The 14,542-nt window shown below is 39.9% G+C and overlaps 1 protein-coding gene across 1 annotated transcript in view; it reads right to left on the reverse strand.

Moving 5' to 3' along the window:
- Positions 1-13,787, reverse strand: part of ZNF462 (zinc finger protein 462) — a 37,315-nt gene extending 23,528 nt beyond the window's left edge. Inside the window, exons 1-3 of the mRNA XM_018552809.1 lie at positions 13,542-13,787; positions 7,982-13,287; positions 705-872 (exon numbers count right to left, since the gene is read on the reverse strand). Of these exons, the coding sequence (XP_018408311.1) occupies positions 705-872; positions 7,982-13,287; positions 13,542-13,761 (5,694 nt within the window). The 5' untranslated portion in view covers positions 13,762-13,787. The remainder of the gene's footprint in view (positions 1-704; positions 873-7,981; positions 13,288-13,541) is intronic.
- Between the last annotated feature and the right edge of the window lie 755 nt (positions 13,788-14,542).

The raw sequence follows: 14,542 nt of genomic DNA on the forward strand, positions 1-14,542 counted from the left end.
CAATGCCAAGAAGAATTGCAGCAGGATTGAAGGCAAAAGGTGGCCTAACGAAGTACTGATGGGGTGGTCATAATAATCTGGCCACTCAGCGTGTATGTGTATATATATATATATATATATTAAAAACACATTTATTGAAAACATTACTCAATTATTTCAACACAATGTCAGGGGCAGTGATATCACATAAGTTATCCTCTCTCAAACAGTTGGAGTTGGAGCTGGAGGAGGACTGACAGCAAAACTGCTTATTGGTAAAATACCTAGACTGCAGGTTAGAGGACCAGAACACTGAAAAGAGTGATATTACCAATCCAGGTTTCCTCCAACTTCCATAAGACCAATAAATGGACTTTTAAAATCTTTATATTTACAGCACACTGCAGTTTACCAAACATGCCTCCATCAGTATATGTATTGCATCTCTATTAATAATAGAACCGGTAGAACGGGATAGTTGAATAAGTAAATGCACCTGCTTTCCTTTTAAGTAGTTTGCACAACATGCACTGCTGAGTGGTTTGGGGACCAATTTAAAGAAGCTCCATATAAAACTATAGTCAAAAAACATACTGGTAGGAAATCAGGTTCACAGATGCTAGCATTATAGAATGTGCAAGCAGCATGTTGTTTACAAAAATGTCTAAGCTCTAAAAAGTATATTCCAGCATACTGAGTCAATTTGCCATGAGTCAGTTTTTTACCTTTAATTCAGGTGGAAGTAGGGGAGCATTTCCATACTGGATGTGTTTGCGAAGATGATTACAGATGGCTCGAAGAGTGGGATGGACTTCCACGCAGAATTTACATTTGTAGCCCACAACTACCTTTTCCTTTAATCCCTTTTTCACTGTCTCTTGATCACTTCCTGTCTGTAACTATATCCAGAAAAATGCACAATTATCACAGCCAAATAAAACACTCAAAAGGAACATTGTACTAAAGCAATCAGTGACTTTCTATATGGCAATAGATCATCTAGAGAGAAGACTATGTGTATTATTATTTACAAAGAAACAGGGTTATTCACAAAAACATGATGAGTTTGAAGAAGGCAGGAGAAGTTAACAATCTAGGACAACATAGCTGATTTGGAAAAATACTCCAATTCTGTCACTTTCCAGTTCAGCTATGTTGTCCTAGATTGTTCACTTCTCCTGCCTTCTCCAAACTCTTCACCCTTTTGTGAATATCCCTGATAGTATTACATTTTATATATCCATAAAATTCACAATGTAGTGCAGGAAAGGAATGTATGGTATAAAATACTTAAACAAAAAGCACCTGCAAGTTCTCATTCAAATACAGCGTCATATTTTAAAATTCAGTTAAGTTTTGCAAGAAATACTGAATAACCAGGAAATTACATGACATTGTGATAGTAAGGATGCATAATGCTGGCCTTTTTAAAAAGGGGGGGGGGGGAACCCAAAACAATCATCTATTGTATAACTATTTATATAAAATTCTACCTTTTGAACTAATGCTACCAGCTAACTTTAATTACCGTATTTTGCGGTCCATAAGACGCACCGGACCATAGGACGCAGGGAGGTCCGGCGCGCCTTATGGAGCACTCGAGACTGTAGCTTCTGTGACAGCTTCTATGACAGAAGCTGTCACAGAAGCTGCAGTTAGTGACCGCTGAGACAGGTGGCGCTGTGATTACAGCGCCACGGTCTCAGTGATGACACAGAGCAGGCGAAGAACGTCCATTCTTCGTCTGCTCTATGGTTATCTCGATCGTCGCCGCTGCTCGGTTTTAATACGAGTGATCTCATTAGATCACTTGTATTAAACGAGCAGTGGCTCCTGCTGCTGAACTCGATCGACGCCGCTGCTCGGCTTTAATACGAGTGATCTCATTAGATCACTCGTATTAAACGAGCAGTGGCTCCTACTACTCGCCCGGTGCCCGAAAACTGCATGTCTCGGGCGTTGGCATTCGCTCCATAAGACGCAGGCACATTTTCCCCCTCCTTTTGGGGGGAAAAAAGTGCGTCTTATGGAGCGAAAAATACAGTACTTTAAAACAAGGAGGTCTCTGAAATGTGTAATTTTCATCTAAAAGGCCTTATTTACTGGGTGACAACCGCTTTAGTCTAGATCGCTTACATACCAGCTCTTTATCCCTGCCATTTATTCCTGCCACTATGCTTTCTCTTTGCCATAAACACATTCCATTCTTGCAATACATCAAAGCATCTACAGAACCATGTTAGTGGAAAACGAAATTCTTATTATTTAAGTGACAGAATAACTATATTTTTCAAAACAACTGCTTAAAGTATGATGATCAGGGAATACTAAACCCCTTACATCTATCTGCTTTGAATTTGCAACTGAGAGAAAGTTCATTAAAAAGGCTACAAACAAGGCAGCACAAATGACTCAGTCACACAATGGGATGTATCAAGGTCTATAAGAACCACTGGGACATAAGCCATAGATGAGCACAAAAATATAGAAGCTATATCATTTTGTTTTGATATGAAGAGGTGTGTAAAAAATATTGGATGAAATGGTGGTCTGTAAATTATCTCCCCATGTAAGTAAGAAAGTAAACATCAGTGTCATGTTATCAATTGATCAATTATATGCAGTGCTATTTAACAACATGGAGGGACATATGAATATGTATGCTTGGCGAACTGTGTTAAAACTTATTACATTTATGCTTAGACATCTAAATTTTAGAAGAAATACAGCAACTTTCACAGAGGTTGCTATGGAATGCTGCTCTATTTTCTATCCACTATATTTTTTTCAGCTATATCCCATTGATTAGACATACGTTACACAATTTAGGGCCTGTTTAGCTTTGTGTGGTTACCTGTATTTAATACATATCCTACCATACCATAGGCTGTTCACAGCACTGTGCTATAGTGCAGTGCATTTTAAAACAACTGTTCATGCAGCAGTCTGAAGGCACAACAGTTCTTTTTTTAAGGCCAAAATGATAAATAGTAACACAAATATGGAATTATTGCATGTGAACTATAGAAAAGAAAAAAAAAACCCTGCTCTAGAGAGTGCCATTAATGCATGCTGATCAACAGAATGAATCAATACCAGCACATCACTGACAACATTTTCAACTGCATTTTTATTGGTACGTCAAGGTTAGAGCTACATTTTAGGACATGGCAAGGTCTCTTCAAGGCCAAAATGCAGGGTCTAAAAATTTTGTTTCAACATCCTCATACACTTAAAGGTGAATATAATTAAAATCCCAGTAACAGAGATCTCTCTCCTAATGCCCATACTGCTATGGTGGCTCTAAACCAGAGAAATTGCTGAAGTATCTGCAGAAATCAACACTTCCAGGAGTGTCTATCTTTAGTGTACTCAGATGTGCTCAGTGGGTCCTGTAGTAATGTGGAGATTGGCATAAGGAACCAATGAGGACAACAGGAGGCCAACACTCCTGGATGTGTCCATTTCTACAGATACTTCAAAATGGACAACTTCTCTGGATTAGAGAAACGTTCCGTGGTGGGGATAGTGTGAGCATTTGCGGTTTTTTGTTTTTTTTCAGGGAGCTTCGTTATTGAAAATTTAAATTTTAGAATTCTGAGACTGGTGTGCTGCCATCAATTTTTTTAATATGGTGAAATGATGTCATATTTTAAATTGCTACAACACCCAGCTACTTGCAACATGGTCTGCTTTACCATTAGAAGTAACACAAATACTGCATACATGCATATTAAACCATTATTCAAACTGCATTTAGGTAGGTACAACCACACAAAATGTGAGCAGGGCCTGAGATTATCATAGGTTTACTGTACCTACATTAAAGAACAATGAATAGCAAAACAAAAGATTGTAGGGTTATATATAACCCTATATATAACATATCTTCAGTCTTTACCAGCATATTACGTTGCAATGCTCCACTTCTGTTCAAGTGTGTTGGAGCTTTGGGAGACAATATATTAAAAAAGAAAATCTGCTTTCATACACGTCGGCTAAATACAGTATATCTATCTATAGACACACACACAAATTGTGGGCCAGCCTCATATAGTTGTAGTTTAATTTTATTCATAACTTTACCTATGTACATACTCAGAAGTCAATAAGAACCTAAGTAGGTACTACATTCTGGATTAACTTAGCAAATATGATAAATAGGAGAAGGCATTTTTCAAAAGGTCTGAAAGAACAGCCTTTATTTTCCATAACTAATCAGATACTCTTTAATTAAACTAATGCTGGTTAGAAAATGAAAATGAGAATTGCTTTCCCTTCATGAATGGAGGTGATGTAGATTACTCCCATTCATTCATAATTGAGGATATAGTTGCTTTTCTCTCTGACACGCTGTCACAGGAGGCTGATCGAGCGGTGTAGAGAGGAAAGCCCAGCCTCCTGTAACAGCGCTGTCTCCGCCCCCACACCGCTCTGCTGGACTGCGATAGGCGGCTGAGCGGTGTGGGAGAGACGACGGCCGTTCACAGCGCTCTCGTCCTGCAGTGCTCGGCCGGCTGTCACTTTCTTTTCTCCCCGCTGGAACATCGCCCAGCGGGGAGAAAAGAAGCCAGGGATGTGCCGATGTATCGGCCGAAACATGGCTCTTTCGGCATTATGCCAAAAGTGCCATTTTCGGCCGATATGTTTCGGCGGCCGATAGATCGGTGCATCCCTACAAACCACTACGCCACTGTGCTGCTAATAATAGGGTTTGTATTAAGCTTTTGCTTAATTTCATATACATGAGCCCCCTCCACCATCTTTAACCCTTTCGCTGCCACCGACGTAAGGCATATGGCGTGCAGAGCAAACCCCGGAGTGATCGTCTGATCACTCCGGTGTTTGTAATTAAATGGGGACACATAGTACTATGTGTCCCCAGTTATGAATGAACAGGCTGTGATTTACATCACTTCCTGTTGATTCAAGAATTTATGAATGGGGAGTAGCACTTACTATAGAGCAGGGGCGCCCACTATTTTTCGTCTGGAGATCTACTTTTCAAATGACGAGCTCATTGAGATCTACCAACGAAAAAACACCTGCATTCAGGGGCGGGAGGGGGCGTGGCATTGAAGTTAATGGCACCGCAGCCAGGCTCCTCGCCCACAGTGCGATCGTCTGCATTAGTGCCTATGTTCCAGTCCAGTGCGATCCGCAAAAATGCTGCGAGCACTATTTTTTGCAGATCGCACTGGACCGGAATGCAGGCACTAATGTGCCTGCGTTCCGAGTGCGGGCGATCGCAATGTGGGCGATGCCATTGACTTCAATACAGCTCCACACCCCCTCCCGCACCTGAACGCAGGGAGTCGGCCGGCTTACATTCCAGTGCGCCCTACATGTCCCGGCGTCCTGTCCTCCCGTGGTGCTCGTGTGGCCGACGTTGCACATGGGGTGTCCTGCACCTTTCCATCTGCAGCGTCTGACACATTCAGCCGGCAGCCGCACGAGCACCACGGGAGCATAGCCGTAGCCAGCTCCTTTTGCACCTGAGGCAAGAAAAACACAACATTTAAAAAAAAAAAATTTTACAATTTTTTATTTTATTTTCATTATTTCTTTTTTTCCGTAATTTATTTTTTTTTTTTTACTCTTGGGGGGGCTTCGGGGAAATATTAGGGGTCTAAAAAGCCCCCTGATATTTCCCTTTTAAAATAGAAAAAGAAATTGAGGACACATAGTTCTCAATCTTTTTTTCCGCAGCCTCTATTCTAAATGAATGGAAAGCACAGAGGCTTCCCATTCATTCAGAAAATATTTTACTATCAAGCAGTTTCTGAATGGGGAGGAGCCTCTGTACAGAGGGCTTCTCCCCATTGAGAAACTCATGAATGAATGGGACGTGATGTAAATCACATCCTGTTCATTCATTTATAACTGGGGACACATAGTACTATGTGTCCCCAGTTATTTACAAACACCAGAGTGATCAGCCGATCGCTCCAGTGTTTGTCCTGCACAGAGGATTGGTACATACTACTGACATGTACCGATCCTCTGCCGCTCGGCCACGCACACATGGGCTCAGCTTCTCCTCTGGATCCCCCCTGCTCTCCCGGGCAGAGGCAGCGGGGGATCTGACGAGAAGTGTAAGAGCACTTCAGCCGCGGGGGGATAGTCGGAGCCGCTGTGACAGAACGGACGAGCAGTGAGGGGAGAGAGAGGAGCCGGCTGTCAGATCCTGGCCGAGCGTCTCTCTCTCCTCACCGCTCTGCATTAGTTCTGTGACAGCGGCTCCGTCCTCCGCCCTCCCCCGCCGCCGGTTCCTTCACTTCTTCTCGGATCCCCGCTGGGGAGAGCAGCGGGGATCCAGAGAAGCGGCGGGAGGAGAGGACATGGCGATCTACCAGTGATCGCTACGCGATCGACTGGTAGATCGCGATCGACCTTGTGGGCACCCCTGCTATAGAGGCTCCTCCCCATTCATAAACTGGTGATAGTACAAATATTTTGCTATCATCAGTTTCTGAATGAATGAGAAGCTCTGTACTGGGTGCTTCCCATTCATTGAGAACCATTATTTTAAAAAAAGTGTACAAAAAAAAACAACTATTAAAAAAAACCCAGCACAACCCCTCCCTCCCCCCACATAACATACACATATTGAGGTGTACGCCATGCACATGCGCTGCAGTGACTTGTTAGAACGCATCGCAGTGCATGATTTTTTAAATAATTTTTCTTTTTAAAAAAGCATTAAATTAACTGGCAGCGCATGGCAAAGCTGTGTGTTGCATTCCCGTGCGTTGTGATACCTTGTGTTGCAATTAAATATACGCCTGTATCATTTTATCACAACACAAACACCAACACAGCGTAAAAACTATTTTTAACATAAGTCGTTTATTTACAGTTTTGCGTACCGTCATTTTTTTACCTTTTCGAAAAAAGGCGCAATTTAAAATTTGCAAATATTTGTTGTTTATTAACTCAATACAGTTTTATCTTTTATATTTAGTCACAAACATTTTTTTTCTGCACTGATACTGATTTTAGGGCTTTATCAATTGAATTGTGTATTTTTATCGGTTTAATATTAATTTGAGAAACATTTGGGCAATTATCGCAGGGCCTACAAATTTAGTAGCACCATCTTTTTATTCTACCGGGCCTGCACTTTCAGAAAATATATGGTTTGGGGGGTCTTTTACAAACGCTAGCAACGCAGCGGTTGAAAATCAAACCAATGGGAAAAATTGCAAAAATGGCGTGGCCAGCTGAATTGAAAAATGTTTTGGTGGGCTTTGCAGCGAAAGGTTTAAAGAAAAGAAAAAAAAACTTGTAGGGAAAAAGTTAATATAATATATTCAACCTACCCACAGTTTTCCTCTGCAGCACCAATGTGAGGATGATATTATCTTTCCAGTACAATACCCAGAAATGTTAAGTATCCCAGATTTTACGAGAAGCTCATTTACTGTGCTGGAGCATCTTATTACAAGATTTGGGACACGCAGCAGTCTCCTGGATCATGCTGGAAAGATGGTGAGGTAGGCTGAGCTTAAGGTCTTTGTACTAACATCTTTTCCCCCACAAGTTTTTTTTTTATGTTTAAAGCTGCTATTTATAATGGGGGAGGAGCCTTGATGCAGACCTTGCAAACATTTCAGAAATTGATTAATCCAATGAATACGCAACATCACTGCATAAATATATATAATAAATATACCTTGCATTTTACTCCAAGGTTCACTTTAACTATACCAAATTTCAGAAGTTCTAAAGCAAAGCAGTACAATTATATTTCACACATAGTTTAATTCAATAACTATGCAACATCGCTGCATAAATCTCTTGACACTAAATATGCAGTCAGGGTATTCAATTTTCTGCGTTTCTGCAGTACCAGTTCACATTTCATAATATGTAAAAATGAGTTACTGTGCACATTTTATGGTAGTATTGGTTTTGGTATTTTATTCTGTGGCAGACTCTGGATATAACACTTACAAAAATAAGAAAACAATATGTTTAAGACTGTTAAGGAGTATCTTACCTTTTCTGGTTTTCCCTCTGGAACTAAACTTTCGGCAGTTTTTTGCTTTTGTAATAGCTGCTTTCTCCGCTCTTGGCGTTTGGCACGTTTTTGAAAATCTTCAATGTGTGCATTCAAATGAACGGTTAGCTCAGCAATGTTGCATAATTTGGTATTACAGTGTTTGCACTGATACATGGTAGTATAGGAACGGGTACCTGTGGTACCCAAGACGGAGAAGTCCCTCTTTATGTCTTTGCAGTGATGGTCTGTGTAGTGCATGCACAGAAGGTCAGCGGTGCTAAATGACAACTTAAAACATTTGATACACCTAAATGGAAGCAGTTCTGGCTCTTGGGTTTCGGAGTCCTCTGAAGGTGCATCTATTTCAGGTTTGTCCTCCAAAGAGCTCTGGCTCTCATTTTCTTCACCATACACAAGCGTAAAATAGCCCTCAAGCTTACTAGCATGTTGTTTTTTGGGAAAAACTCCAGGGTGTCTTTTTATATAATGTGACACAATCCCTTTTTTGCTATAAGACTGAAATTCACAAAGAGAACATTTTTTCATTTCAATGGCCTGTTTCAAATCGTCACTCATGTCAGAAGAATCTTCTTTATGAGGGGTAGGAATTACAACTTTGTTTGGTTTATCAGTAACAGTTCTAGATGCTGCTAGGCAATGAGTATAGTATGCATCTATGTCATGTCGTTTCTGGTAATGTGCAGCAAGACCTTTTCGAATTGGATTAGTATAAGAACAAAGTGCGCAATTGAACAAATTGTTTTTTCCTTCTGGTTGAGCTCGGACATTATTATGTTTAATACGATAGTGCCTTGCAATCCCTTTTCTGGTAGAGCAGAAATATTTGCACAACTGACATCTGAAGACAGTATGTGGATTAATGTTTTTTCGTGGTCTGAAGCCGGTAAGTCCAGTAACTTCCCCAGGTTCCAGAGTAACAACTGTGTGAGGTGGTTTGTGATCAGACTGAATATCTGTGTTGGCACTAGAAGCTTCTTTCTCAAATGCCTTAGAGAGCATATTAGGTTCTGCTTGATGATGATATTTTTCATAATGAATTTTCAGCTTTTCCAGTGTGCCATGGGTGTAGGGACATAATTTACATCTGTAGGCACCATATCCTTGTTTAAATATTTTATTGTTTTCTTCACTTTCATTTTGCGCAGATTCTTTAGGCGGTTCCACATCATGCACAAAATCTTCAGCTGTGACCTTTATCAAAGGATGACGTTTTTGGTAGTGGGTAAGAACACCATGAATACGTGTGTTAATGTATGGGCAATGTCTACATTTATACACAGCACCTGGGTTAATGTCTACATCCTGAGCAAAATCAGCAGCTTTAACCTTCATGCCAGGATGCTTCTTACCATAGTGAGTTAGAAGGCCATGTAAATTGTTGTATTCAGAATGGCAGACTGTGCACTGATAAGGTGAGGAAGACTGGGAAGAGGACAACTGTGCAGATTTTTCTTGTAGTATACTGGAATCATCTACACTCTCCAAAAGTGGTTCTACATTTATGGAACCTTTATGGGTAAACAGTATCTGTGATGTTATTTCTTCTGAATTTTCTACAGTTCCTTTCTCCTTTATAATGTCAAGGAGTACAGATTCATCTCCTTTCAGGGCCCAGGGATGGAAAGACTGATAGTGATTCGTGATATCCCATATGGAAGGAGCTTCAAAGTTACAGTCTCTGCACTGGTAGGATTTGGTTTCAGGTGTTACTTGTGCAGGTGTAGGATCAGGTTCTGCACACAACTTTGTTGCCATGTAGGTATAATCCACATAATGCTCGGGATGCCTTCTTTGGTAATGTTCAAGAAGACCACTTGGCTCTGGATGAGAATAAATACACCATTCACAGTGATAACCTGCTTCAATATAACCATCTAAGAAAGCCCATTTCAAAATTGAGGTCACTGTAGCCTTAAGATAAGGATGATCTTTCTTCATATGCTTTCTCAGGGCATAAACATAAGGCGTTGAAAATGAGCACTGCCTGCATTTGAGACTTCTAAGTTTTGTCTTTTCTGGCTCCATCATGGAAGGTGGACTTTGTGTACAAGTAGCCTTCTTGTGGCCTTGTTCACAGAGACTCCTTATTGCAGCTGTATGTTGCCTTACGGTATCTGCATTTACTTTGTAGTCTTTGTGCTTCTTTTGATAATGTATAAGAACGCCTTTGACTGTTTGATTTCCATAGTCACAATGCTGACAGAAAAACATCTCATTGTTTTTGGACTGACCACTAGTTTTTTTTGCATTCTGTACTGGAACAGGTGGCTGCTTTCCTATTGTGATTTGTTGGCCTTCTGTATTTCTCAGTGACTCAGACGTTGGAGGTACTTGTCGAATATACTTTGCAGTAACTTTAATTTCAGGATGCCTCTTTTGATAATGCACCAATACTCCAACAACAGAGCGATTACTATATGAACAATGCTTGCAGTAGTACAATTCAATATTTACTTCTGGGGATGAAGCCACATTGGTAATACTGGGAGTAACAGAAGCGCCTCCATCAAATGCCAGCTGAGAAATGGCTGTTCCACTATCCACAGGAACGACACGCATTGTTTTTTGAATCCTGAAGTAAGATGCCTTCTCATCAGGATGCTTCTTCTGACAGTGAACTAAAACAGAGTGCATGTTTGGACTTGCAAATCCACAAATGTCACAATCATAAACTACAACATTGTTAACTGAACTCTTCTGGTTGTCATTCTCTGTAGCAAATGACTTTTGGGTAGTTTTAGCAAAGGATGCTGTAGAGCTATTTCCATGACTTGATGGACTTGATGTCAACATGTTTTTGGGAGCAGAATTCAAGATTTCTCTTAATGTTTGCGACTCAGAATTGAGATCTTCTGGACGGTCCACTACATAACTTGAAAATATCATAGCGTTATTAATTTTTACAGTTGGGTGCATTCTTTGGTAGTGTGGCATCAAGCTCCGAACATTAGGGCTTGTGTATGAACAAAAGCGGCATTTATAAATCAGGTCTGACTGGTCAAAATTGAGAACGTTCATTGCTTCAGGATGGTGCTCTGTATAGTGTTGCTGCAAGTCTTCAAAATTGTTATAGTCAATATAGCATTCAAGACACCTGTATACAGCACTGTGATCATTAGGGTCCAGTATGTACCTAAAACTGAACTTTATGTAGGGATGCATGCGTTGATAATGAGTGCTAACACTTCGGGCAGATTTGTTGCTAAAATCACAGTGTTTACAATAATATAACCTTCCAGAATCGTCATTGAACTCAGCATTTTCACCCAATTGATCACCCTCATAGAAATTAGACTGGTTCAAAACAATAGAATTTTCTTGGTCTTTAATACTAGCAGACTGGTAATAGTAATCTTCATCATCATCTGATAAAGTCAACTCGATTTCTGCACTATTGCCTCCAGAATAATTATTCTGGATGTTTCTGAAGTTTGTGTTCTTTTGTGACATACCAATATCTCTATTCCACATTTGTTGCATGGGATACAGATCTCCCGACTCCATCTGTTCTGATGGATCCTCCTCTTTGTCTAATTCTACCTCTATTTCCACTTCATTCTCCTCATCATCTTCATCGTCTTCCACATTAATGATTGCATCCTCCTTATGTTTGCTTTGGTTGATCTTGCTCTGTAGATTGCTCGCAATTTCATCAATTCTAGTTCTTTTCTTCACAGGTGACAAATCCAATGGAAACTCGCTTGAACTTTTCCGAGATGTTTTGGCTACAAAATTATTTTTGGAAGATAATCCTAAAATAGATGTTTGACTCTTCTTTACTGTGCCAGAGTCATTCAAATCTGTTTCGTCACCTTGAATTTGATGCACCAGATTACCACTACTGTTCGGCAAGTTGTCACAGAATGAATGTTTGTGTTGTTGGTGAACACGCAGACCTTTTAAAGTTGTTGTAGAATAATTGCACATAGTACACTTGTGTGGATTCTGCTGAGAAGAGTCTGCTATGCTTCCAGGTTTTTTGCCATTTATATTGTTACTCTCATAGGTTTCATTTAATGATGAAGACATGCTTTCATTAAGTGAATTCATGGGATCCCACTCTGATGATGTACCACCATGGCACTGTTTGTGTACACCAAGTTTTAGGGGACTTTTGCAGGAAAAGGGACATTCATCACACTTGTAAACAGGGGTTTTTCCAGACAAGTGGATATTTTCAATATGACGAGAGATACTTCGTCGATGCATTGTGAGAAATGGGCAAAATGGACATTGAAATCTGTTCATAAACCTTCTAAAGGGAATTCCCTTTGTCTCCAGCAGTTTGTTGTTCTCAGATCCCAACAGTGGTTCTCCAGACATTCCAAGTTCCATGGAACCTAAACCATTTTCTCCATCTATGTCAATATAGTCATCATCTGAACTGGAATCATTTAAAAAAATGTTCTCATCCATATCCATTATGGAACTAGATCTTTCTGACATGCCATAGGAAGACCTCTCTGACATATTCAAAAGGCCAGAATTTGTGGAGAGTTTTGGTTTCACTGGAACGTATGGCATTGACTGATATTTGGATGGATTACTACCTGGAAGATTACTCATAGGATTTCTATAAGCAGACATACTGGCATTAGTTGTATCATGTGTTGCCATGTTTAGAGGCATATAACTGGATCCAGGACTGGGCATTTGAGAATTTCTATTTTGTAGATCTGATATATTTAAGCCATCCTGCCTTAAACTTGATAGTATTTTGACCATTCCCCTGTGTTTCTTCATCATGTGATCACACCAACGCTCCCGTCGTGGTGTCTGGTAGCTGCACCACTCACAACAGAAGTTGCCTCTAGACTTTGTCAGAGGTTTTACCATAGATTCTAGAATACTGCGTTCCACTACTTCAGCTGGTAGTTCTTTACATGTTTCTTGCACTGGCATTGATACAGGGGGAGTTTGGGAAACTGAAGTTGCTGACATTTCTTTCAGGCTATTCTTGTGGTACATTTTTTGATGCTTAATTATTCTTGCTCTTCTTGGTGACTTGTATGTGCAAAACTGACAAGAGAAGACTTTGCCAAAACCGTCATGTAGCATAATATTATAATTTACATTTCCAGGGCTTCCAGGGTTCCCTCCTCCAGATCCATGGACTTTTTTAGTATGCTCCACAAGAAGGTATTTAGATCGAAAATAGCGAATACAGAATTTGCACTGGAAAAACTTATTGGTTGGCTTAGAACTGCTGGCAGAAGATAGACCATAAAATCCAGGGCCCTGACTGTAGTATGATCCAGTAGTTGCTTGAGGAGTAGTCTGATCTAAAAAAAGAAAATGGAAAAAACACAAAAAGAAGACATATTAGTTTAGAAATATATTGTCTAAAAAAAATATGCAATATAAAACCAGACATGACAGTCAGTCAATCGCTCAGTAGTTTTACTTATGACCAGACACCACTCTCATACTGAATAAGAAATGATTGATTGGTCTAATGTGTACTAGCCAACATGAGTAAATGGAGACTCTGTGACCACTGGGGTAAACAAACAATGTCAAAATGTTTTCAACCCACCATGATTTTCTTCTGTAGGCACAAATTCATCTTTCATAGAAGGAAATACAGCTTCAGACTGGTTGGTGGAATTCGTTCCCACAGATCTAGCCTGACTAGAGCCTTCCTCAGTAACATCTGTGGGCTGCAAAAATGCTGTATGAACATCTTGTATGTGAGCCTTTAGATCTTCATAGGATTGAGCTCTGAAGTCACAACCATCACATTGAAGAACTTCCATGGTCTAATGTTATTTTTTTACATTAGGAAATTCTGAAACACAGAAAGAACATATAAACTTGTGTTATATTGTGCAACAGAACCTGCAAAGTTATACGGCTGAAGATATTAAAAAACATTTGCAGGGCTATTAAGTGTGGTTTGGTTAAGTGCTGTATCCCTTTACTTGGTAGTAGCACACCAAAGACAACAGAGCAAAAAAAGAAGAAGTGGGATTAGATCATGAATATAAGTTCTTTTCAAAATACATATATTTAAACTAAGACCTTGGAGCTAGTAAACTCTGTCTCCCATATGGTTTCTCTTTTCACGTGTCAGAAAAAAAAATACTACAAGGTAACATTCCAATACACCAAAAACAAAACAATGTTATACTCTTAACTCAATTAAAAAAAGAAAATGTAGCAGCACTAATAGACATGATATTGCCTGCGTGCAATATACAGTATAGGCAGGCAGCACGACAATATTGTTCTGCCAACCTGTTGGAGCATACACACGTGAAAATAGAACAACTGGTCAAAAGTATTAGCCACTGATCATTACGAAATGTGGAATAATCTAATGAGAAGTAATTTACTTTAACCAAGACCCATAATATTTGGCAACTCTGGAGTTAACTTTCCCTAAAACTATTAGGCTCCCAACATCACAGGTCATGAAGGATTTAGTCATGGGTAAGCAACAGGTTGACAGAGCATGGACTGAAAATGAGAACACAACCTTTTTTATGTCAGAAACCTTTACTGGGCAGACTGGAATATTTTATATATATATATATA

The sequence above is a fragment of the Nanorana parkeri genome, unplaced genomic scaffold (assembly GCF_000935625.1).
Source record: "Nanorana parkeri isolate BGI_ZX_2015 unplaced genomic scaffold, ASM93562v1 scaffold97, whole genome shotgun sequence".
NCBI classification, from domain to species: domain Eukaryota; kingdom Metazoa; phylum Chordata; class Amphibia; order Anura; family Dicroglossidae; genus Nanorana; species Nanorana parkeri.